This window comes from Tamandua tetradactyla, chromosome 13 (genome assembly GCF_023851605.1).
Source record: "Tamandua tetradactyla isolate mTamTet1 chromosome 13, mTamTet1.pri, whole genome shotgun sequence".
Lineage (NCBI taxonomy): Eukaryota > Metazoa > Chordata > Mammalia > Pilosa > Myrmecophagidae > Tamandua > Tamandua tetradactyla.
Window position 1 is genome coordinate 21,199,251 of NC_135339.1, and position 27,011 is coordinate 21,226,261.

At 44.3% G+C, this 27,011-nt stretch overlaps 1 protein-coding gene and 1 pseudogene across 13 annotated transcripts in view; one reads left to right on the forward strand and one right to left on the reverse strand.

Moving 5' to 3' along the window:
- The window catches only part of LRMDA (leucine rich melanocyte differentiation associated), a 1,434,085-nt gene that overhangs the window by 1,287,600 nt on the left and 119,474 nt on the right, over window positions 1-27,011 (reverse strand). For 11 of the 13 annotated variants that reach the window (XR_013161455.1, XM_077124815.1, XM_077124811.1 and 8 more), the window contains 2 exons: window positions 7,575-7,668; window positions 6,404-6,488 (listed from right to left, as the gene is read on the reverse strand). Coding sequence is in view for 12 of the 13 variants with exons in the window: in XM_077124815.1 (XP_076980930.1) it covers window positions 6,404-6,466 (63 nt within the window). In the remaining variant the exon portion in view is untranslated. The remainder of the gene's footprint in view (window positions 1-6,403; window positions 6,489-7,574; window positions 7,669-27,011) is intronic. The other 2 variants (XM_077124812.1, XM_077124809.1) reach the window with 1 other exon arrangement.
- The window catches only part of LOC143653340 (disabled homolog 2-like), a 29,979-nt pseudogene continuing 21,927 nt past the window's right edge, over window positions 18,960-27,011 (forward strand).

Sequence of the window (27,011 nt, forward strand, 5' to 3'; positions counted from 1 at the left end):
TTGAACAAGGCCAAGGAGGGGAGCCGGGAGGGGGAGCCCCTACTCTCAGCTGAAGCTGAGCAGCGGTCCCCGCCCCCACACGGGGCTGAATCTAATGTCTTCTGATGGGACAAATTGGTGAGCACGACTATTAGCTGGGTGACATCAAAAGGCATTAATCTCTGGTTCCTGAGCAAGACCAGCCCCGCATTAGTGCCTCACACCCAGTCATTATTAAGACTTTAGCCCAAGGGTGTAATAAATGTTTTATGGCATGCAAACCAAGGTAATGGAATGCAAATCCCATAATATAGCCATACATTTATTTTCTAATGGAGCAAATGATGATGTATTTTATCTGAGAAGAGCTGCCGATAGGGTCTGCTTGGGAAATGTGAAGTTAGGGACCCAAAGGGTGAGAGGGTGGCCCTGCTCGAGTGGGAGCCGCGGTGGGACTTCCCAGCACTGGTCAGGCTTCCGTGCACACAAACCTTCTGGGCAAGTCCATCACTCTTGCCCGCACACCCCGAAGTATCCTCTCTTTGGGGGGGGGGGGGTGTATATCGAACATTCTGAAGCTTAATTATGTCCCCCTTTTCAGAGTGCCGTCTCCTTCCTGGGAGCCCCTGCCCCCACCCGGGGCTGCATATCAATAAGACCCTCAGTTCATATTGGCATTCCAAAAATATGGCCGCGTTAAGGTGTGAAATGATAATGGGATCAAGGGGCGCAGGGATATTTTTCCAGTGGTGTTAGGGCCTGGCGTTGGTGCCAGTTTTGCTAAGAGGCCCGCGCTTTTCAGCTCTGGGGCTGGTGGGGGAGCCAGGCTGGCTGCTCCAGAGGCGTGGAGTCCTCAGGAAGGGCTTTGGAAGATTGGACCCTCCCTGAGTCTCTCTGATTGCTGCTCCTGCTTCAAGGAGAAACATGCTGATTATTCCAGTTGTCCAAAAAAGAGTACAGGCTGCTTTCTGCAGTGAGAGGAGCGCTGCGTGCCCAGAAACCCCGGGGTGCCTTCTCTTTTGTCATCTCCCTGCCTGGGCACCCAGCCCCTGGCTGAACGATAGGACTCATTTCATATCTGGATTCATGGGGCATCGAGGAAGCTCACGACCCCTCCCTGCCCTCAAGTTGCTGATGGTCTCACTAGGGAAAAGGATCCGCATCTGAAAAGACAGGACCCATGGAGGAGGTGTGTGGCTCCAGGATCATCTGAGTGATGTAGCTAAGAAGTGCATTGCTCCTTGTACAACTTCTAAAAAAAGGAAAAGGAAAAGGTACCTATTATGGGTTAAATTGCCCCAAAGATAGGTTGAAGGCCTCACAATGGAAACCTACTTGGAAATAAGGTCGTTGCAGATATAATTAATTAAGTTGAGGTTATATGGGAGTGGGATGGACCCTTAATCCAAGGTGGCTAGTGTCCTCAGAAGAAGAGGAGACGAGACCCCAAGACTCAGGCACGCAGGGAAGACGGCCACATGAAGACAGAGGCAGAGACTGGAACAAGAGAGAATATGGGTGCTGTAGAGGAAGGATGGAGACCGGACAGGCAACCCCCAGAGCAGGGAGCCTCTTCTAAAACCCTGGCTGCACCCAGACCTTCTCTGGGGGCCCATGACACCTCTACCCAAATCTGAGTTATTGGTGGGCCTCTTCTGTAAGCTTTCCCATGGCATGGCATGCTTCGTGCTCCTCTTTGGCCACCTCACTCTCTCCCCCAAAGATCTAACCAATGACTTGTGCATTATAGTCACTCAGTAAGAATTTGCTGACGTATGAAAGAATGAATGAGGAACTGTGCTGTGGCTGGGCCCCCAATTTTTATTAACTGCAAGGTTAAAAGCTATCGCGAGTCAGGGGCACAGCAAAGGGGCAGAGGGAGTGAGTCAATTAACACCTGCCTTTTTATTTCCAAATCGAATTGTTGCTTGAGGTTTGGGGATGATGTAACCACTCAGCAGCAGTCGGGGCAGGATTTATGGCCCCCAGTTTGTGGCACCGTGGTCTGAGCAGGCAGCTGGTAAGAGGCAATTACCCTGACTGCCCTCACCTGGAAGTCTCCTGAAAATAATGGTTGTACGACAGGAAGGCACCTTGTCAATTATAAAGCTGTCTCCTTGGGTCTAGGGTGGGTCTGAGTTGAGTCACCTTTTCCTGGGCTAATTTGGAAATGCGTCCAGTTCAGGCCTGGCTGTGTGCTGGGTGGAGGGCGGACTGAGTATGCTGTGGAGCAGAGGGCCAGGGGACAGGCGGGGTAGGAGAGTAACCAGGCTGTGCGTCCCAAGATCCAGGAAATGGCTCCATTGGATCCATCTTCAGGTTGGTTTGCATTTGAGTAGGGAATGGCATTGACCAACACTGGGAGTCCCTTTGCCTGTGTCCCTTCATTGTCTGCTACCTGAGATTAGCAGGATTGACATCTGCTGGAAGCTTCCAGAAATGTAGCTGGTGTGGCCGGGAAGCCCTGACCACTCCGTGGCCTTCTGTAGGGCTTAGGAGAGAGGGAGGAAGCCAGGCTTCCCCTCCAGCCCTTTCCACCAGTACTTGGGTCCAAATGATAGATCTTTGACTGGATCATTAAATGCTGATTAAAGTACTGGAGCAAAGAACAGGAGGGAAAAAACCAACACCGAGTGTTGTACATACATACGCAGTCCCAGCCCAGGCCCCCCTTCGCTTTCCGCAAGCTGCCTCCAAGTTCGTTCCAACCCTCCATTGGAAATGCTATAAAAGGCCAGGTTAATTAAGTCCTATATATTACCAGTGCAAACACTTCCAACTTTATTCCGGCGCTTGGTGAGTGAGAGGAGGAGGCCAGGCAAGGTCCAGGCAGCTCAGGGTAATAAAACAGAAGACTCAATTACCTTGTACATTTGCAGTTTTTATAAAATCATTTAAAGTTCTCCCAGCCCAGTGAAAATCATGGTGGAGAGGGATTGGAATCCTGAAACTGAGCAGGAGCTTAGGGAACCAGGGAGTTCAGAGCAACAGTGGTTTAGGGAAGTCTATCTTGGCTGTCCCCCCACTTCTAGTCCAGGAGTCCCCGCCCCCACACACACTGTGGCTCAAGACAAATTATGGGGGAAGGAGAAAGGAAAGGGACGCCCCAACTAATGCATTGAGCAACCACTTGGTGTAGAGTACTAAAGATGGTGCTTAGCATAACGCATTCATTTTATCCTCACAGTGAGCTGGCAGTTAGGTATTGTTCCCATTTACAGATGAAAAGACTGAGGTAGCAGAATGAGTCTTTTTTTTTAATTCAATTTTTTTATATTTGCTATAATCCTCAGGACTTGCTATCTTTTTTTTTTGTATGCTGTGTGGCAGGATTCACATTTCATTCCTTTTCCATGTGAATATCCTGTCATCTCAGCACATTTGTTGATTTTTATTTTTTTTATGTTTTATTTTTGTGTGTGTGAGTGCATGGGCTGGGACCCGAAGCCCGGTCTTCTGCATGGTGGGTGAGAATTCTACCATGAACTACCCTTGCACCCAAGGAATGAGTCTTTTATGCCTGACCAAGAGGGATCCAACATCCACAGCCTGACCTCTCTCACCTCCTGAATTCCAATCCTTGCCCCTCCCTAGGGATCTGATACCAGGCCTAGTACCCACCCAGCAAGGGCAATGTTAAGAGGCTCCGGAGACCCACTGCATACCAACTGGGTGCCCTTGGGGAGGAAATTATTTAACTTCTCTGAGCCTATGTAGTCTCTTCCTCTGGAAAACAGTATCAGCACCTCCCTCATAGCATTGGTGGGAAGATTGAATGGGACAGCACTGTAAAATGCTCAGCCCAGAGACTGACGTCTGAGGTTATGATGATGATGATGATGATGCTAGCTCTACCTCGTCTTGTCATGACCAGTTCATTACATGTCCAGAGCCATAGCTAGTCATGAGCTCATCATGACCAGCTCTCCTGGTCGTGCCAGTGTGCCAAAGGGAAGGCCTGGAAGAGCCCCCCTCGCTTCTTCCTCTACTCCAAAGTCACCTCATTTGCCAGTGGATCCTCCCATTTGAGTCTCACCAAAGGGCAAGAACTTCTTTCCTATTGGGGAACCCTTTCTTCCCCCCTAAGGGGCCAACAGAATAGTTATGTATAAGTAAAAAAAAAAAGACTGTATGGTTTTTTTCTTCAACAAACAGAAAATGCTCGATCTGCCTGCTCCTTAAAAATGAGAGTATAAAACTTCAGTTCAATTGCAGCCCCCAGACGGAGACATTATTCTCTAGGCTGTCGCTACAAGGAACCCAGAGCAACGTTTCCCAGAAGATTGGAGAGAATTAAACCCAAAGTTCTCAAATCTTGATCAATTATCTCTAGGCCTCAGGGGGAGGATGTTGGTGGAGGTGGGGTTGAAAGGCCGCACAGCTGGGAGTCAGCAGGGAAGGCGGTGCCCAGTACATGGTAGATTCAGGTCACTTATGTGAACATATGGCACGGTAAGGTCCTGGTGCCCCTCTCAGATCCTCCTGTTTGGAGAGTTTTCTCTGAGCTGTGCTGAGGAAATATTACTGTAATACTTCCAATTCTTCCTGCCCTCCTAGAACCCTGTCCCTCCCCCCACAAGAGGCAGAGTCTATTTTCCCTGCCCTTGAAATCGGACAGGACTTTGGCTATCTGGACAAATCACATGTGGCAGATATGACACTGTGTGACTACTGAAGAGAAGTCATAACAGGCAATGTCGTTTTCACTTGACTCTCTCTCAGGACTCTCAACCTTGGAATCTAGCCACCATATTGTGAGGAAGCCAAAGCTATCTGGAGAGGCTACATTAAATATTCTGATCAAGGTCCCAGCTGAGGTACCAGCCAAGAGCCATTATCAGCCACCTGAAATGAGTGAATGAGATTTTCAGGTGATTCCAGCCCCCAAGGGTTGAGTCACCTTCAGCCTTCAAATCTGCCAGCTGAGGCCCATCTATCATGGAGCAAAGACAAAGCATCACTGCCATACCCTCTCTGAATTCCTGGACCCACAGATTCCATAAGCGTAATAAAAAGTTGCTTTACAACACTAAGTTTGGGGTCATTTTTAACCTGGCAACAGATAACCAGAATAGACAAATATGCCTCTCAATGTTAGGTTCAGTTCTAGGGGTGGCCCCACAAGAGAGTCATTGACCAATTGAAGAAATTTTTGAAGAATATAATCCAGATGGAAAGGGCCCTGGAAACTCTGACCTAAGATGGTGAAAGCTAGGGTTGTTGTTGGTGGTGGTGATGGGAATCAACCATGACCTCCCTACTCCTCTGGGAAGAGAGGACTTATTCTAGGTGGCCATGTGGTATGGTGGAAAGGAATAGGCTACGGTACTAAATGCCCTGGCCTCATCTTTTCTTGCCTCCCTCCTACTAGCTGTGTCACTTGGACAAGTCTGTCAACTTCTCTGAACCTCAAAGGGATAATAATGTCTCTCTTGCAGGATGCTAGTGAAGATTAAGTAAGATAATTCAATGACTCACTGGAACTTAGGTCCTTAATAAATGTTCTAACAAAAGGTCTTTTGGTTACAAGATATAGAAACCCACTAAAAACTACAAATAAGTAGGAAATATTTGTGAAAAGGAATTTGCAAGATATCTCTTATAGGTTAAGGGTGGGAAGGAGGATTAAAACATAACTTTCCTCCATCTCAGGGTTTTAATGTGTACACATAGCATAAGAAAGCAGCTGTGGATTCAAAGTCTTGTCATGATTAATAGCAGAAATTTCAATAGCTACAAAATGAAAGGCTGCAGTTGGGACCTGAAGACAAGTTAAATCTGGGTCCTGGACTTGCTCATGAAGAGAAATATACCAGCGAAGGAGCACAGGTCTGCCTTGTACATGTATACATATGGTTGCTCCTGAAATGAAGGGTGAAGGGAGCATGGAGAGCTGGCTGAATTCACCAGGACAGCTCTTGCCTGGGCTTCTAACCAAGGTTGTGGAAAAGGTGGTAGGAGATGGATCTGGAAAGCTTCCAAGAGCCAATCTACCACCACATAGACCATCAACACATTAATCCCACCATGGGGGGAAAGAGTCTGAAAGAGTGCTACGCTCTCCTTCATATCACCAGTCAGACAGCTATCTCCCTTCCATAAGGAGGCAAGGGGAGGGGAGCTGAAATTCCCTTCCAAGCACATGCCTCAGGTTAGTTCCTTTCTCCATGGGCACAGTTGGGAACCAGCGGGAAGGGAGGAAAAGGTTCTCCCAATAACATTCAAGAGCAGGAAGCCAAGTTTAGCTTCTTTCCACATAGCTACTCCCTTCAACTACTTCCCACTGCAGACTGGCTTTTGCTGCTTGCTCAGCAGCAGATCCACAGCCCAGGGCAACCAACCCAGCCACAGTGGACGATGTGCAAGACTTCACCTCCAAAGGACTTTCTAACACTGAGTTTCTGTGAAGTCAACTGTAACCTACCCCAATTAGCAAGTTGCCTCTCCTGTTCTCAGATACCTTCCTGAAATAGTTTCCATTCTTCATGACTCCAAAAGGATCTTGCAGCCTACACAAGGAAAGAAAAGAAAGAACTAGTATTTACAAGCAATACAGATTTATCAGGCTTTGCAGTAGGCCTTTTATATCCATTATTTCTGACTCCTACATAATCCACACAATATCAGTATTTTTCAGAAGAAGAAATTGAAGCTCTATAAAGTTCAGTAGCATGTCTGATATGACCCAGCCATTTAGTGGTAGACCTGGGATTCAGTTCACAATTTGGCTCTGAAGCACATGCTTATTTATTGTACCATACAATCTCCCTTCTTCATTTACAATCTTTGTACCTTTTATTGTTTTTCTTGCTTTATTGCAGTGGCTAGGACATCTAAGAAAATGTCTGGCTCAATCCTACTTCAAGAGAAAAAGCTTTCAATATTTTGGCATTAAGCATGTTTGCTGAAAGGGTTTTATAGATAACCTTCATTCAATGAAGCTTATTTTCTTTGTTCACTAAGGATTTTTTAACATGAACTTATGTTGAATTTTATCAAATGCTTTTTGTGTATTATTTGGATATTTATAAGATTTTTTCTTTTATTCTGTTAATATGATGACTTACATCCTGATATTACTGGATTAAACCCACTTGGACCTATTATCTTTTTAATATATCTCCAGATTTGGTTTGAAAATATTTTGTTTCAGATTTTTGTTCAACTACCTTTTTAATCAATAAGGAAGATCCCCCTTCTATCAAGTCCTGAAAACTGTGCTGCGGTTTCATTCCATGTTCTCTTGTCTAGTGGTTGGGGAGCTGATGTTTTTTTTATTCATTACTAATGCAACAACCTGTGAATGCCCCTAACCATGCTTTCCTGAGCCTCCCATGGAGGGGGACAAATGCATTCTAAGCATAATCCTGAGCTGCCTGCAACTCCCTCAGAAAGTTCAAGAGAAAGCCAAATTCATTTCCAGGCTGGAATCCTAAAGACAGCTCATCCATGTCCCTGGATGATTAAGGTATGGGGTTGGCTGAGCCATCTTCCCCCACCCCACTGCACCCATACCCCACTTCTCATGTGTACCCCCTTTGGCATCTTCTTTGCTCCTCACCAATTTTCCAAGCTGAACAGACTCTTGTGCTTACTTTGGCAATGGTCACACATGTTCTGCTTTCACATTTATTGCTTGTTCATTTTCATTTCCCCACTGAGGACAAGCTCATCTATGAGGGCTGGGATCTGGGGACGAGAAGGGAGTTCATGGGGTAGTGAGGAGTTATGTTTTATCTCAGCGTGATCTCATGTGTGCTTATGCTGGAGGGACAAATAGACAGTGTGGCCTCAGCAATGGCTTCAGTGAGGTACCCATTTGGGATTTGCTCTGCTGTCTACCCCTCCTAATGGCATCTCTGTCCTTCCTGACAGTTTTAGAAGGACCGTAAAGGGTGGCCTTGGTGGGCTGTGCCCCTGAGCTTTTACCTGTGGTGGGATCCCCAACTTGCAGCCCCCACCCTCCATCTGCCGCCTCTGCTAGGACCTCCCTGCTACCCTGCAGCCCCTTCCCCAGAAGAGCAGCCCTCCCTGAGTTCTGGCTCCTTCTAAGGGTGACTCCCCGAGGGTCCTGGCAGCATTGCCCTCCACCTGGCCGCCTAGCTGAGCAGAGCAGAGGACACAAGCAGCGGCCAGGCCTTCCTGCCAGGTCAAAGGCTGCTGTTGACTCTCTCAGGAATTGGCTACTTAGCCAGTGCAGGAGGCTGATGCCTTGGGGGACAAGCCAGTGCCCAGTTGGGCACTAAAAGGGTTAAAGAAATGTGGTAGAAGTCAGAGAATGGGGGTGAGCAGCACTGCTGGAGGAAAGCTAGCCTTGTGCATGGATAATTAGAACTGAACATCGGTAAACAATGCCTTTTCCCCTCATTAGGGACAAATCTGTATGTATAATGTGCCTATTTTCTCTTTCATTAACTTATAAATGGCCACTGCTTTAAAGACATTTAACCAGCAGTTTTGACTTGCCTGTCAGCTCCAGTCTGAGGTGTCTTCTCCCCTTCTACGTAGACAGAGGTGCCACCTCAGCACAGAGCTCCCAAGAGGAGAGCGTCTGGGGTGAGGGGTGGAGGGCCTGAGCTGCTGCAGCTTCCAGGAGGGAGTGGAGAGAAGGGTGGGAGTCCCACCCCAGGCGGCCCTTCCCTTCTTGCCCCCCATCAGCCCCTCACCGTCCCCTCCTCTCTGCCATCTCCGAGGACTGACCCTCCTTCTCTAAATCGCCTTGTGTGTGCACTCGAAGTAGCTCAAGGAGCCTGACTCTTCCCTTCAATGGGGAGCCCCTGAGAATGCACTCAGCAACAAGATGCAGCCTCAGACCCCCAAAGGTGAGAGATTTCTGCCTTCCTGAACCACACAGTCCAATAGAGAGACCAGCACTCATATAAATGTAAGGAAGTAAGACCGTAAGAGAATTTCTCATGAAGCGGAAGTCTTTACTAAAGGCAGGGAAGGCCTGCAATCAGTCTGGAATCTTCACCCGGAATTGGCATCGTGTGTCCCTCATCAGGCCGGGCCCCTCAGAGGATACTGACCATGTCCCTCCCCTGAGACTAGGAGGTCCCCTGGAGGCAAAGTCTGGGTCTCTCCCATCAGACCGGAGACCCTCAGAGTTAGGAATTATTGCTTCCATTGAGTTGAAAAATCCCTGGAGCCAGGGGTCTGTCCGAGATCAGGGTCTTTCACTGGGTAAATCCCAAGGCCCTGGATAAAGCAGGGGCCTGGCTGCTGCAGCAGCGTCCTCCTAGACTCATACATTCACGTCTGCCACGTTTGCTTTGTCCATCAAGCCCTTGGTGCCCACCTAGCCCTATGCCAGGACTCGGAGGGGCAGGGATGATATTAAACGTGGAGAAAACATAGTCCCTGTCCTCAGGAGCACCCACAGGCTCTTCTATTTTGCAGTGACACTAATCCACACAAAGCAATGGTGAGACAAGGAAAAGGGGATGACATGAACAGTTACCAAGCACCCACTGTGGCAGAGGGACCCATGTATACTAGACACACTGATCTAGCATCCCACATAAGAGTCCACAATCCCAGGAGGGGGATAATATTTCCCCCATTTCCAATTGAACAGCTGGAGGCCCAGAGAGGCAAAGCAATTCACCAAGGTCACACAGCCAGTCAGCGTTGGAACTGGGAATTGAATGCAGCTGTCAGCTCTACAGCCCAGGTTCTTTCCACCACATCTGCCACTCGGGAATAAAAGTGTCTTGTGCACAGCAGAGGCCAGAAGAGAAGAGGAAGCGCCGTGGGAGTGGAGGAGTCAGGGAAGGCTTCCTGGGGGAGAGGAGCTTCGTGGGACTGGGACAGCAGGAGAGATGTGGCGAGGCCAAGGGTGTTCTCAGAGTCTTCTAGTGGGGAAGCTGGGGGGAGCCCACTTCTGAACCCCACCTGTGTCTTCGCTGGGTAGGAAATGTGGGGAGCCCTCAGGCCTGGGGATTTATCCTGGTAATAATTTTAACTTTAGACTGCCTTCTGATTGATGCCAAAGTGTTGCACCCTGGGATGTTCTCACCATTACCGTGATCATTAGCACTGTGGTAATTCCAAGGAATTGGAAACAACCAGAAGAACCATCCATAGGAGAATTGAAAAATCAAATATGGTCTATTAAGATGTAGAACGGTCCACAGCAGTTAAAAGGAATGAAACAGAGCCTTGCGAGCTTGACGTGGCTAAATCTTTAAGACCTGCTGTTGAGTGCAAAAACCACATGTATTAGGGTGCAGTCAGCGTGATAGCACTGATCCAAGAAGAGAACCCCCAGACAAAGCACTTACAACGGTTACATTTTGCATCGATAGGGTCTCTAACATGCACCTCCAGCTGGGGACGGGCGTAACTGAGATGGGAGGTGATCAAAGAGGACTTTGGCCTTTGGAGGGTGACCTCCTGTCCAGGTCTGCCCAGGATGGCCTCTGTTGCTGGCATGGTGAATAACAGTGTGGCCTTTTGCTCTGAGATGCAACCTACTTTAGGTGATAAATTATAGAATCATCTTATTTATCTGTAGTGTTTAATATTTTACAAAAAAGCATGTATTAATTCATCACGTGTGACAATTCCCAAGAAGGTAGAAGGTAAAGCTCTCCTCCCACTCCCAGGCTTCCAATCTCATCCCTCAGAGGTAACTACTGTTAACAGCTTTCTAGCACCCTTCTAGAAACTGTAAATGCATGTACAAAGACATAAGCTTACAACAGAGAGAGAGAGAGACAAAGAGAGAAGTACGTGGAATTATGTAGAACACACTGTTCTGAAACTTGCTTTTCCCCTTAATTTCATCTCTATCGGGACCATCAGGAGAACTGGTGAACGCGTAGCTCTGCAGGTTCCACCTCTAGAGATGCAAATTCAGTTGGCTGGCAGTGGGGTCCATGGACGTGCATTTTGGACAAACTTTCTGGTTGATTCTAATGCTACTGGTCCATGGAACAGTTGTTCCTCCATTCATTTATTTATTCTATAAATAATTATGGACCCTCGCTTTAGGTCAGGTCCTGGATGAGCCTGGAATTCAGCAGTATACGCAGCACAGGAGTTCCTGCCCTAAAGGGGCACAGCTCGGGTCTCCTTCCAGTGAGTCTGTTGGTTCTCTGGGTTATGAGCAAGGATTTTGGAGCCAGGCAGACCTAGTCCTCCACTTCCTCTTACTAAGTGACCTTAGGAAAAATACTTAGCTGCTCTGTGCCTCAGTTTCCTTATCTGTAAAATGGAATTAATGATCCCCATTCTACGTGGTAGGCACCCAAAAAATTATAGCCACTGCTATTAATAAATAAGTATATTATTTGAGTATAAATAATAAATGTATTATTAATAATAAATCCCATGTAGCGTTCTTGCCAAAGGTGTTTAAGGTGAGCCCAGCCATGGAGAAACCACCGGGCAAATCCTAACTCAGAGACCTTCTGTAAAACAACTGCCTTGCAGGCTCCACAAATGCCAATGTTATGAAAGGGAGGGAAAAAAAGTGGGAGAACTATTCTAGAATAAAGAAGAAAGACTAAAGACGCAGACAACTAAATACAAAGCATATTTCAGGCTTGGATTATAAAGTTTAAAAGAAAACAGCCGCAAAGAACATTATTGGGACAATTGGGGAGACAACGGCACAGAATATAATAATCTTGTAGCAATTTCCTCAGTGTGATAATTGCCCTGTGACTGTGTAGAATACCGTTGTTGTTAGGAAATGTACGTTGAAATATTTAGGGATGAACTGTCATGATGGCTGCACAGAATTCTCAAATGGTTCCAAAAATCGTGTGTGTAGGATTGAGGGAGGAAAAGACAGAAATAGAGAGAGGGTAACAAAATAAAAGCAATGAGCCAATCTAGCTGAGTAGCTTATAGGTGGTCCTGGTTTGGCAACTTTTTTGTCGATTTGAAATTTTTCAGGGTAAAAAATTTTTTTAAAAAGTAAAATCTTACAGTTTTTAAATTTATGCGGGATGGTGATTAATTTGTGGAGGAACTGGAGGCGCTGGGGCCACCCTCTCTCAAGCACTGGGTATGCTGACTTAGTGAGGTTTTGGGGACAGAATCCTGGCCCCACATGAGACAGATTCAAGTCCTAACCCCCAGCCCTGGGGCTGTGAACCCATCTGTAAGCAGGACCTCTGAATACGAGATCTATTAGTTAAGGTGTGGACTCAAATGTAAGGAAGCTCATCAAAGATCCTATTTAGATGGGGGCCAAATTGAATTTGAGGGACCTTCTCCATATGACTCAAGTCCCTTTCTTTTTTTTCACTAGTATTTCCACCTACCCAATTTATTTTACCCTTTATCCCTCCTACTATTTATTTATATCCATATATTTTTTTAATCATCTGTCCATGCCCTGGACAAAAGGAGCATCAGACACAAGGTTTTCACAATCACACAGTCACATTGTAAAAGCTATATCACTATGCAACTGTCTTCAAGAATCAAGGCTACTGGAACACACTTCCACAGTTCCAGGTACTTTCCTCCAGTCTCTCCAATACACCATAAAGTAAAAAGGGATATCTATATAATGCATAGGAATAACCTCCACGTTAACTTCTCAACTCTGTCTGAAATCTCTCAGCCACTGACACTTTTGTCTCGTTTCTCTCTTTCCCCTTTTGGTCATGAAGGCTTTCTCAATCCCACGATGCCAGGTCCTGGCGAATCCCGGGAGTTCTGTCCCACCTGAGTCCTTTTAAGGCAGAGGAAATTTGAACACACTCAGTAGAGGTCAGAAGAACCCAGAGGATGAAGGAGCTCACCCTGTGACAGAGGCAGAGAGGAAAGGCAAGCCAGGTAGCCCCAAGTGCAGCAAGCCAGCCCCAGGGCGCCACAGACTCCAGGGAAAACCTGGCTTGTCTAGACCCTCATTTTGGACTTCTAGCCTCCAAAACTGTGAGATGATAAATCCCTGTTGCTTAAGCCAACCAGAGTGTGCTATTTGTCACAGCAGACCTGGCCAGCTAAGACAAGAGTATTCCCTGGAGCTGGGCACTTAATGATTTGTCCTCTTTTTTGTGTGTATGTTACATGTCAATAGATATGTTTATCTAGAATAATCATAACAAAATATCTCCTGCAATATCTTATTCTCTGGTCTGGGTGTGAAAATGAGAGGGCCCATCCCTCCCTGACTGTTGTGTTATTTCCCAGAGGAGGAGAGCAGGGTCTGAGTCTGGGCAGGGGCCAGGCTGCTTCCAGGAGGTGCCCCCACCCAACCTCTCAGCTGAGTCCTACTTCTGCCACCAGCCTCTTGGCAGGAGGCTGGCCTGGATTCCACACTTCCAGTTCTCCTCTCTCAACAGCTCTGTGGACCAGATGGATGTGGGCTTAATGAGGCATCTCATCTTGCGTGAGAAGTAAGTCCAGGGGTCACATTTTCCTCTCCTTGCATTATTTCCCTGTGTACTTGGTCTGATCTGCTTCACTAACTGCAGACACAAACATGGTCACATCTCTGGATTTTGCAGATTAATTGCTAGAGTCCTCACCTACCTAAATTAGCATGACTGATACAATGGCTAATACACTCATGGAGCTTACTACATGCCAGAACTGCTTCTAAGTTTTTCTCATGCACATTTAATGCTCACGACAATACTTACAGATGAGAGAACTGAGACAGAGAGAAGTAGAGTAATGTGCCCGAACAGAAATGGCTGCATAATTTATGGGGTCCCTTGTTCAAAATTATGAAGAATTTCATGATACTGAGGATTAAATCAAACATGGCACCCTTCTCAGGGAAGGCCCTGTGACCCCTCCCTGAGCACAATGCAAACCAGTAGGCAGTGCCTTGGGGAACTAGAGCCTAAGGAGTCTGGCTCAGAATTCATTCTGAGCTATACTGACTCTTTAAAAGTCAGAATCTTCCTCCCCTCCCATTCCCCAAACTGTCCAAGAACCGGAGAACTTTACTCAGTCCATCAGGCTCTGCCCTGTCCTTGAAAACCAGGCAGAGAAAGAACTGGACAGCCTCATCTGTCTGCTGCCAGAAGAAGTCAATGCTGAAAACGGCCCTGTGCAATCTGACAGCTCCGTGTCCGTAGCTGCTGAGGGCTCTTGCTGGTCCAGCCCCCTGGACACCCCCCCACACACTGTGGGGCCCACCCTTGGGCTCCAGGCCACTGCTCTTTTATTTGCAGCCATCATTTCCACCAAACAACCACGGCCAAAACATCAGGGTGAGGACAGACTGAGCTCTGCCACCTGCTGGGCCAGTACCAGCCTCCCTGATAAGCACCTGTGCCCCTATTAGGGTGCTTGGCCTCTTCAAATGTCCCATTTCCCCCCTGATGGTGGGTCCCCCCTCTGGGGTCCTTTCTATCCTTACCTGCCAAAGGGACTCAGAGGGGACTGAGTCCAAGTCAGAAAGCCTCTAGTAATGTTAAATTCCAAAAGGGAAGGTCAGGTGGAGTCTCGATAATCCTCCCAGGAGGCTGCCTGGATGCCACTCCCTTCCTCTGTGACCAGCACTGCACCCCAAAATGAAAAGGCCACCCTGCTCAGAACCTCAACATTCTCTGTTGCATGCTTTCTCCAGGGCGACGTGGTTGCCTGTTCATTTCGTGGCTGCATAACTACGAGATGTGACATTACTGCTCATTTGCCAGAAAATCTAGCTTTGCCTTGCTAGGTGCTCCCTCACACAGAGTTTCATACCACTGATAGATCAGTGTCACACCCAGATGCTTTCTTAATGACATAGGTGGATAAAAGGGGATGGGAACTGAGACTTTAAAGAGAAAAGAACCGGCGCTGCATGGATAGGAGGCAAAGCTAGTGACATTTGGGTTCCTATTTTTACTAAACCTCACTTCTGCCCGCTGGCTGGTGAGATCCAAAATTTTTGGATTATTATGGGTACCGTGGGCATCTCTGCAGTCAGGCAGGCTGGGATGAACCACAGGTCACCCCTGTGAGTCAGAAATATGTTTAGCTACAAGTAACAGAATAGCCAACTAACAGTGGCCTAAACAAACGGGTTTATGTTTTTCCCATGATGGAAAGCTGGAGGTAGGAGGGTTACTGGCATCAGTTTACCAGCTCAGTGATATCAGAGATGACATCACTGCAATTCTCTTGGCCTTTCCCTCATAAAGGCTGATGGCTGCTGCAGCTCCAGCCTTCAGGTCTACATTCAAGGCAAAAAGAAAAGGGAAGAAGGGGTATTCCAGGAGTACCCAATCCTTAGGAAGCAAAAAGCTTCCTAGAGCCCCCAGACAATTTCAGCTTATTGCTCATTAGTTGGGACTACGCCACATGGTCTGTCCTAGCTGCAAGGGAATCTGGGAAAGTGCGACTCTTGTCTAGGACCAGGCACACTGTCACCATGAACAAAAAAGAAGGAAAGGGACGATGCCAAACCCTCCTTCCTATAGTCTTCCAAGCTTCCCCAGGGCCCCTTCCTAGTTCCTCAGGAGCCTTCACAGAGGAGCCCCTGTGTCCCTCTCAGTGCCTCAGCCAGGAAGGGCCACCCAAGGAGCCGGGATTTCCCCTGAGCCGGAAGGCACTGGGCTGACAGCTCTCTCCTGCCGTGATTTATGGTGCTACGCAGAGCTGGGCAGAGGCGGCTAATTAGCTGTAGACTGATTAAGGACAAGGCAGGCAAAGTCCCAGACGTAATAAACAAGAACATTCTGTCCTCCTCCCTCCCTCCCTCCCTGCCACCACCAGCAGAAGCTGGGCCTATGGCACCCCTCAGAACTGCCTGCCGAGGAGGCCCAGCAGAAGCCACCTCACCACCGCTCACACTGCCGGGCACAGCGGGCGTTGTGGCAGGAGCAGAGGCCCTGAGCCTTCTTTCAGGGTTGACTTCTCCGCTGGCCTTTTTCCAACTTCCTGGCTCTGGGCCAGGAACGGTACCAGGTACTGGGGTTTCAAAAACAAACGGGGCCTCTGCCCTAAGGAATCAGGAGCTAAGAACTGCAGAATTTGGTATGACTTGGAGTTGCTGGACCAGGTTGGGGGCTTTGGGATAGATTTTGTACTAGAGAGATGGTCATGGGGAAGGAAAGTGGCATGTGCAAAGGTATGGAGGAGACAGGGAGAGCATGGTCCTTGGACAGTGAGGAGTCTGGGGCTGGCCTGGAGGAGGTGAGGGTGGGACAGGATGTGAGTAAGGACAAATAGCAACCAGGAAAAGTCCAAGCATCAAGGATCCCAGGAGGCTGAGTGGGAAGTTTAGATGTGTAGCCCAGCTGCCTGCAGCCTCAGTTTCACCACAGTGTAGGAGCAACCCAGGGTTGGCTGCACCTCCACCTCTAGCTGTGCCACCTCACCTTTATCTCCCACTCCAGAAAGCAGATCCAGATGCAGGAGAGTCCATCTAACTGCCAAGGTTGAGGTTTGGTGAAAACAAGCTCTCTGGTGCACGAATCCCATACAAGATAAGACTTTGATGGGGACAAAGGACACATTTTGGCAATGGATAGCAGGAGAAATTCAGTGAACCTGACTGCTCAGGTCCTCCCTGTTTCCACCCGGTGAACGCCTGGCCAGGTCAGGGCTTGGAAGCCCCTCTGGGTGGAGCTCCCCTCCCTTCCCTCAACCTGGTGGCACAGCCTGGTTCCCTCTTACTCGTTCCTCAGGTCTCAGCCCACGTGTCACTTCTTTGGGAAAGCTTCCCGTGATGCCTCAGATTAGAGCAGACTATCTGCATTTCTCTTCATCAAGCTTGTCATCGATTATAATAATGCATTTGAGTGACTGTCCTTACTACTATACATTTAATCAGCAACTATCGAGTGTTGAAACGTGTCAGGCCTGAGGATACCATGAGACCTGCTCTCTAGAGCTGCTGGTCTGGGTGTAAGAAGTCCCAGTTGGTATCAAACTCCAGAAGTGAGACTGCCCCCAGCCCCATTGAATAAGGGACAGCTCATGCATCAGTGCCATGCCAGTAGGAAAGCACACTCCCTAAGGCTGCCCCACCAGGGTACTCCCATATGGTTGTTGGGTTGCACATGCCACCGAGGGACTGCATGGGCACCGGTGGGCGCTGCCCATATTCTTCCTGTAGAGCTGAAGCACTCACTCCTCCAGCTGCTGGGAATGTTAGTTGTTGACAGCTGGCAGCTGAGTCCCTTGCCAGGGATTGTTCTCAGCCAAAAAGAGGCACATTGTTCCCCAGAGTAGTCCCCAGCTAATGTCTGGTATGTGGGATGACAAAGGCCCAGCCCCCTTGCCTCAATTCAGGACATTTTTGAAGGGCCATCCCACCTTCTGAGCTTCTCATGGGGTCACTGCTCAACCAGTCCCTCAGTCTCTCTTCCTCCCCAACCCCAGCCCCTTACGGGTGGTCCTGGAGCACTCCCCCAGTAAAACTCATGCATGCAGACCTGGAGTCTCAGAGCCTCTTTCTTGGGGAACTTGACCCAAGAACAAGAGGGACTGAAATCCACCCTGGCATCTCTCTGGAGAAAAGGATTCCTTTTTCTAATCTGCACAAAGATGCCCTTTTATGAGTTAGCAGGGGCTGGTTCCCCATCCCCACCCTCCCAGCCTGAGAGCTGATGCCAGAGAGACCTTGGCACAGTGTGGGAAGGATGGAGCCTTACGGCCAAGTGATTTAGAAGACTCCAGAGGGAAGTATATCTGTGATAAGAAACCCACCAGCCCCTGGAGTCTGATTCCAGCTGATTAAGAGGCACACAGGGCCAGTATTTCAGCAAGACAACCGGGAAACAAGCTGAGGGAAATTGTTCATCTGTGTGTCAGGGATTCCTGACCATGTGGAAGGTGTCAGACCAGTCCCACACATACTAATTCAAGCCCAGTGTGGGGGAACTGGCCTGGGCGGGGGCAGGATGAGAACTGGGGAAGTTGCAGGGGGCGGGGGGAGGATGGAGTGGGAAGGAATTAGACTTGCACAAACTTAGTAATTGAAATCATTAATAGCAGTAAAATAAGTTGTCCATCCTACATGTAATTTGTAGTAATGTTTAGTTATGGAGATTAATTTCTAGTAATGAAATACTAATTAAACCATTTATTGAGTAATGTATTTGCTTGGTGGTGTTTTATGGGTGTTTGCTTATAAATATTTTAATTACTTTTGCTAAGTAATTAGAATTTACCAAATAATTTCCAAACTATTTATTAATTTCTAGCAATTCTCAGCCAACCAACAAGTAATTGTTTTACTTTATATCTGTAATTAAAGTCTTTTTTTTTTAAAAAAGACTTTGAGCGAAGAGAAAGACAGTAATAAAAACAGTCTATTCTACTCACATGGGAATGGGTGGGTTAAAACAAAAAAGAGACATAAAAATCATTCATAATCCAACATTACTCAACCACTGTTACAGTTTTGTTTATAACTTTAGAGAGTTTTCTTATACATGCATGTCTTTTTTCAAAATAGAAATCACATCAACTGTGTCTTTTCTGACTACAAATTTTGCCAAATTTTGTGTCATACTTTCTATTCTACTAAAATGCCAAACCATTCTAGAGAGGTATTCTTTTTTAACGGAATTCTAAAGATGGTCCCCCAAGATCCCTACCCCTAGATTATTCAATCAAATGGTAATATAGGGGTGCAAGGTTAGCTCAGTGGTACAATTCTCACCTGCCATGTGGGAAACCCGGGTTCGATTCCCGGCCTACGCACTTCCCAAACAAACAAACAAGTAAACAAACAAACGAAAACCCAAACAAACAAAAATTCAGCAAATGGTGCTGCACTAAGGGACACTCACATGGAAAAAGAATGAAATGTGACCCCTGCCATACCACGTACCAAAAAAAAAGCTAATATAGGTATTGCTGTGAAGGGATTTTACAGATATGACTAAAGACTCAAGTCAGTTGACCTTAAGATATGGAGATTATCTGGTTGGGCCTGACCCAATCAGGTGAGCCTCTGAAAAGCAGAGAGTTTTCTCCAGCTGGTAGCACAAGAAGTCAGAGAGATACAAAGGGTGAGGAGGAGGATTTGACACGTGGAGGCCCTCTGTGGCTGATGAGATGGAGGGGCCATGTGGAAGGACCTGGGAGTGGCCACTGGCCACCAGCCCCAGCAAGAAGACAGGACCACAGTCCTCCAGCTCCTAGGGACGGGGTGGGCTGAGCAGCAGAATGAGCTTGGAAGTAGATTCATCCCCAGGGCCTTCAATAGGAGCCCAGTCCAGCCAACATCTTGATTTTGGCCTTGTAAGATCATGAGCAGAGAACCCAGCCAAGCCCACCCAGGATTCCGACCTACAGAACTGAGATAATAAATGGATGCTGTTTTAAGCTACGAAGGTGGTGATCATTTATAATGCAGCAATAGAAAACGAATACAGTTTCCCAGCCTACCCCTACCAACCAACGCGCTTCCCCAGAGCCCCCTGACATTTGACCTCTAACACCACCAACAGAGGCCTCCCTCCCAGATCAAATCATAAGAAGTATGGGAATTTTAGCTGAGGCTTCTTTGTGCCAGCTTAAGGTACATCCGACAAACAAGTATTAAATATTGAATTCCTACTGTGTTCCCATGCCCTCTGTTGGAGGCTGGTATATAATTCAGAGGTAAAACTGTATAGAATACACAAAGTGAAAAGGAGAAGTGCAGGGAAAAGAGAGAACAGCGTGTGTTGGAAATGCTAAGTGGAGGAAGCACAAGCAAAGGAACAGAAGGAAGACTGAGCTTGAGGTTGGCTGATGCTGGTTCCTGGGGGTTTCCCCAGCATGAAGACTGGCCTGGAAAGTAGCTATTGTACCTGGATGTCAGTTGATGAGGCCAGGGAAGTAAATTAAAAAGTGTGTTTCGAGGGAGAAGTGGAGGCTATCTTGGTCTTAGACAAAGGGAGGTGAAAGGAGAGTCTAGGAAAGAGGAATTTAAAGGACCGAAAAGAACGTGGGAAGGTTCATCAGAGAGCAGACCCAAGTTAAGGTAAGAAGATGATGGCTAGGAAGGGGATGCAAGGAGAGAGGCACCCAGGTGAGTCGCCAACCCTCACCCCCACCCCAGCACCACAGGATGGAGGGAGCAGAGAAGATCCATCAGCCTCTGACCCTGTGCTCAGGAGACTGTGTAGGGAGACTGTGTAGGGAGAAGTCTAGATCTTTGTTCTAGTTTGCTAGCTGCCAGAATGCCATATACCAGAAACGGAACAGCTTTTAAAAGGGGGAATTTAAAAAGTTGCTAGTTTACAGTTCTAAGGCCAAGAAAATGTCCCAATTAAAACAAATCTATACAAATGTCCAATCACAGGCATCCAGGGAAAGATACCTTGGTTCAAGAAGGCCAGTGAAGTTCAGGGTTTCTCTCTCAAGTGAGAAGGCACATGGTGAACACAGTCAGGGTTTCTCTCTCTGCTGGAAGGGCACATGGCTAACACGGTGCCATCTGCTAGCTTTCTCTCTTGGCTTCCTATTTCATGAAGCTCCCTAGGAGTCATTTTCCTTCTTCATCTCCTAAGGTTGCTGGCTGGTGGACTCTCTGCTTCTAGTGGCTACGTCGTTCTTCTCTGCTGTCTCTGAATCTCCTCATTCTCCAAAATGCTTTCTTTTTATAGGATTCCAGTAAACTAATCAAGGCCCACCCGAATGGATAGAGACATGTCGTTACCTAACCCAACTTAACAACCACTCTTAATTGAGTCACATCCTCCAGGGAGATGATCTAATTACAGTTTCAAACATGACAATACCGAATAGGGATTAGAAGAAACAGCTGCCTTTACAAAATGGGATTAGGATTAAAACATGGCTTGACTAGGGTCCATAAACCTTTTCAAACTGGCACAACCTTCTACAAGGAAATGCTCATTTTGGGATGCAGGTAAAGTATTGTTACAAATTTAGGGATGAGAACACAGGCTGTGAGAGAACTCGAAAACCAGGGTGTAGAGCAGAGAGTCTCAATTTTAGCCGAACAATGGAGTCACTTGGGGATTTTTTAGAAAATGCTGATGTAATTGGTTACATCAATTTCAAAGATTCTGATCCCCCAAAGATTCTGATGTAATTGGTCTGCTTCAGGCTGGCTTCAAGAATTTTGAAAGGATCACAAGTTAATCTAATATTCCACCAAGGCTGCGAACTACAAATGTAGATTTTGGACTCCATCCAGCAGCCAGCGGAGGCCCACTGAAGATGTGTGAATGACATAATGCAATGGCGAGTAATACCTATTAGAAAGAAGATCAAGCCAAGTAAACACTATAAAGCAAACATCAATAGGATATTGTTGAATGCCAGGCACTTTTGTAAGTTATATAAATACACGCACACAGAGTATGTTATAAATATATATAAAAACTTACAAGATACCACAACCCTATAAAGTAGCTACTATCATTATACCCATTATACCCATTTTACCAATGAGAAAACTGAGAAACTCAGAAAAGTTAGATAAAGTTAAATACCTTTTATAAGAACACAGAGAAAGTAAATGATGGAATTGAGATTTGAATCCTGTAAGTTTGGGTCCAAAGTCCATACTTCTAATTTTGCTTCAGATATGGTAAATTACTTTGGATCAGACCAACCTCCTTGCTGAACACAAGTACAAAAGCAGGTTTGAACACATAGAAGAGTTGAAAGTTTAAGAGACGAGGCCTAGGTCACAGAGAGAAAAGAAGTGCATGCGAACCTGACATCTGGCTCCATTTTTCTCCTAAAGGCATTTTTTAATTTGTAAACAAACAGTTGAAGGGCTCAGAAGCTGAGTAGAGCTTTCTTGGGTCTTCTTAAGTGTGGGGAATCTAGCAAACTTCCCCGGATTTCAGTTGGGACTCCTGAAGTGCTATAGTCTAAAAGTCAGGGTTACCTTATTTCTGGGATATATAAACAGACCAGCCATCACAAAAGCTGAAAGCTCAGATGAAAATCAGTTCAATTCAAGATTATATTAAGATTATCCGCCCTTGGATTAACTGCCTTCCTGAGACAAAAGTAAATCCTCCCTGAAGGAAGATAATATTACCTAGAACCTGAAATTCTTCACTATAATTTTTTTTATTTACAATGTCTACCATTTAATAAAAAATTTTCAAGCATATTAGGAGACAAGACCAAATGATCCCAAAAATAAGAATTAACAAACAATAAAAACAAACTTACAAGTGATCCATATATGGAAGTTATCAGATATAACTTTAAAATAACTGTTAATAATACATTTAAGAAAATTAATTGCAAGGTAGAGAATTTCAGCAGAGAACTGAAATACATAAAAAGTAATCAACATGGTAGAATGCGTGCCTTCCATGGAAGAGACCCAGGTTTGATGCCCGGACCATGCACGCCCACCAAAAGAAAAAGAAAGAAAATCAAATAGAAATTTAAAAAATGAAATATACAATTACTGGAATTAAGAACATAGTAGATGTTCTAAGAAATGATCATGGTGATGAATATACAACTATGTGATGATATTGTGAGCCATTAATTGCATACCAAGTATGGAATGTTCATACATTAAGAATGTCTGTATTATATGTTGATTGAGTTTATTAATATAAATTTTTTTAAAAAGAACTTATTAGACAGGTTTACCAGTAGAGTGAACACAGCTAAAGATGATGACAGACCTAGAAGTTAGGTCAGTAGAAAACAGTCAGACTGGAGCAAAGACAGATAAAAATGGAAAATGCAGAAAGGAAATTAAGATCTAGAATACAGTGAAAAGGCATAACATATGGGTAATTGGGCCCCCAGAAGGGAAGGAGAGAGAAAACAGAGCAGAAGAAATATTCCAAAAGATTTTTAACTGAGAACTTTCCAAAAAAAACAAAACAAAACAAACAAAGAAAATCAAGCCATATACTCAGGAAATACTTAGAAGCCCAAGCAGGATAAACACAAAGAAAATCACACCCACACTTTTGATGTAACAGAGTAAGACTGCTAAAAAACTGAGACAAACAAAAACTATAAAAATTTGAAGACGATTGCCTTCAAATAAGTAAACTCGTAATAACAACTGACTTCTCTCCACGGACAATGGAAGCCAGAAAAACGAAATAATATTGTTGACATTCTGAACAATTTTGTTGACATCCTGAAAGAAGATAATTGCCAGCTATAGCTTGCAAAAATGTCCTTTAAAACAAACAGAAAATAAAGACAGTTTTAGACAAACCAAAATTAAAGTATTTGTAAGTGGCAGACACATATCCAAAAAATGAAAGACTAAAGAAAGTTCTCAGGCAGAAGTAAAATTATACCAGATGAATTCATTCAGGAAGAAATGAAGAGCAAAAGAAATGGTAAAAATGTGGATAAAATTAAAATGAATATCTTGTCCATATAGAAAATTCCAAAGAATCTGTAAAGATGCTCCTAGAACAAGTAAATGTGTTTAGAAAGGTCAGAGAATGCAAGGTCAGTATACAAAAATTAATTGTATTTCTATATAATAGCATTGGAATTCAAGCATTTTAAAGTAATACCATTTATAATAGCACCAAAACAAGAACGGCAGATATAAATCTAATAAAATATATTGAGTATATATATATGTTGAAAACTACAAAACAGTGATAAAGAAATTAAAGCAGACCTAAGCAAATGGAAACAGTCATGGATTAGAAAAATTAGAAGGATATTGATTGGGCAGGCCATGGTGGCTCAGCCGGTAGAGTTCTCACCTGCCATGCTGGAGACCCAGGTTTGATTCCCAGTGCCTGCCCATGCGAAAAAAAAAAAAAAAAAAAGAGAAGAAGGATATTGATTGTCCTCAAATTAATCTATAGATACAAAGCAATCCCAATCAAAATCTTAGTACATTTTTTTATTTCTACCAACAAGCTGACTCTACATTGTTCACGAGAAAGGCAAAGGATCTAGAATAATCAAAACAGTTTTGAATAGGAAGAACAAGTTGGTGAACCTGACCCTACGCAATTCTAAAACTTACTATAAAGCTAGAGTAACCAAGAAGTGGTGGTATTGGCAAAAGGACAGACATACAGATCAATGGAACAGAACAGAGAGCCTAGAAACAGACCCACACAGAGTCAACTGATTTGTCTTTAACAATAGGGCAAAGGCAATTCAATGGAGAAAGGATAGTCATTTCAACAAATGGTGCTAGGACAATTGGATGCTCATATGCAAAATAAATAAATACCAAAAGAAGAAACTTAACCCACACTTTATACATACCCAATGGAATCGAAAACCTATGTTCATACAAAAACTTCTCTAAGAATGTTCATACCATCATTACTGATAATAGTCAAAAAACAGAAACAATCCAATTGTCCATCAACTAAAGAATGCTTGAAAAAATGTGATATATCCATGCAATGGAATAGTATTCAGCCATAAAAAGAAATGAAATTTTTGATACACACTTCAACATACATGACCTTTAATAACATCATGCTAAGTGAAAGTAGCCAGACACAAAAGGCCACATATTGTATGGTTGTGCATATATAATATCCAGAATAGTAGAATCTATAGAGACAAAAAATAGATTAGAGTTTGCCTAGGGCTGGGGGTGCAGGGAAGGAAACAGGGCATGACCACTAATGGGTAAAGGGTTTCTTTTTAGAATGGTGAAATGTTCTAAAATTAGACAGTAATTAAGATCACATAACTTTGTGAATTGTATACTCTAAAGGGAAATTTTTATTGCATCTCAATTGTTATCTCAAAAAACAACTAAAAAAATCTCAAAATGGATCATAAACTTAAATATAAAATGTAAAACTATAGAAGTTACAGAAAAATACAGGATAAAATCTTCATGACCTGACAAACTCTGGGATCTATCCTGTAACCACTGTTTGAAGAGTGCTTTGAAATCTATTGCTTTTTTATTTCTTTGCTTTGTATATATGTTATACTATAAAATTTAAAAAGTTAAAGAAAAATCTCCATGACCTTGGATTAGGCAAAGAAATTTTAGATGCGACACCAAAGGCACAATCTACAAAAGGAAAAATTAAAATGAAAAAGTTTTGCTTTGCAAACGACGCTGTTGAAAGAATGCGAAGGGAAGCCCAGCCTAAATAAATGGAAAGACATCTCATGCTCATTGACTGTAAGACTTGATACTGCTAAGATGGCAATACTTCCAATACTATACAATAAATACAATTCAATAAATCCCTATCAAAAACCCCAATGATCTTTTTGCAGAAATGGAAACTCAAATCCTAAAATTCAGATGTAACTGCAAGTGACTGAGAACAGACAAACAATCATGAAAAAGAAGAACAAAGTTAGAAGACATATACTCCCTGATTCCAAAAATTTCTACAAAGCAATAATAATCAAAACAGTGTGGTCTGGCACAGGGACTAGCACATAGTTCAATGGAATAGAATTGAGAGTCCAGAAATAAACACATATATTTATGGTCAACTGATTTTCTACAAGGATGTCAAGACTGTTTGATGGGGGAACAACAGGTTATCCAAATAGAAAAAAATAAAGGGGGGCCCTCACTTTACACCATAAACAAAAATTAACTCAAAATGGATCAAAGAGCTAATTTAAGAGACTATAAAACTCTTAGAAGAAAACATGGGGGTAAATCTTCATGACCTTGGATTTGGCAACACTTTCTTAAAGACAATACTAAAAGCATGACATGTAATATTCTTATAGATGACACCAAAAGGTATTTTCTTTTGTTGCTACAAAAGAAAAAATAGATAAATTGGACATGATCAAAATTAAAAACAAACGACACTATCCAGAGAATGAGAAGGCAACCCACAGAATGGGAGAAAATATTTGCATATCATATATCTGACAAGAATCTAGTCCAAAATACATAAACTCTTACAACTCAACAACAAAAAAGACAACGCAATTAAAAATGGGCAAAGAAGATGAATAGATATTTCTTCGAAGGAGATATGCAAATGGCCAACAAGCATATGAAAAAATACTCATATTTAAATCATTAGGGAAGAGTTAATCAAAACCACATCGGGATATCACTTTACACCCACTAGGATGGCTAGTAAAACAACAACAAGGACAGCAATAACAAAAAAAATACAGAAAATAACAAGAGTGGGTAAGGATATGGAGATATTGGAATCTTCTTATATCGCTGGTGAGAATGTAAAATGGTATCGCTGCTGTGGAAAATAAGCACTGTGGCAGTTCCTCAAAAAGTAAAGCATAAAATAACATATGACCCAGCAGTCCCACTCTTAGGTATATAACCAAAATAATTGAAAACAGGCGTTCAAGCAAAAACTTGAACCTGAATATTCATAGTAGCTTTCTTCAGAATGGCCACTAAGTGGAAATGACCAAATGTCCATCCACAGATGAGTGGAGAAACAAAGTGTGCAATATCCATACAAGGGAATATTACTCAGCCATAAAAAGGAATGAAGCACTGATACATGTTACAACATGGATGAGCCTCAAAAACATGCTAAGTGAAAAAGGCCAGATACAAAAGGCTATATATTCTACTTAAACAGAATATCCAGAATAGGCCAATTGGTAGAGACAGAAAGCAGATTAGTGGTTGCCAGGAGCTGCAGGGAAGGGAAGGAGGAATGAGGAGTTACTGGTTAAGGGGTATGGGATTTTCTTTTGGGATGATGAAAATATTCTGGATATAGACAATGCTGATCATTTCATAACATTGTAATATACTTGATGCCACTGAATTGTACCCTTTAAAATGGTAAGCTCTATGTCACGTGTATTGTATCAAAATAAAAATAAAAGCAAGCCATGAACTGGAAGAAAATGTTTTCAAGTCATATTTCTGACAAAGCTTTGCATTCAGAATATGTAAAGAACTGTCAAAACTCAACAATAAGAAAACAAACAACACAAATTTTAAAATGGAAAAGTTCTGAACCCACACTTCACCAAAGAATATACAGACGGATAAGCACATGAAAAGATACTCAATATCATTAGCCATTAGGGACATGCAAATTAAAACCACAAGATACTACTACATACCTATTAGAAGGGCTAAAATTACAAAAATAAAATTAAAATTAGAAAGGCTAAAATTAAAATTACTGTCTATATCAAGTACTGGTGAGGATATGCAGTAATTAGAATTCTCAAACATAGCCGGTGGAAAGCAAAATGATACA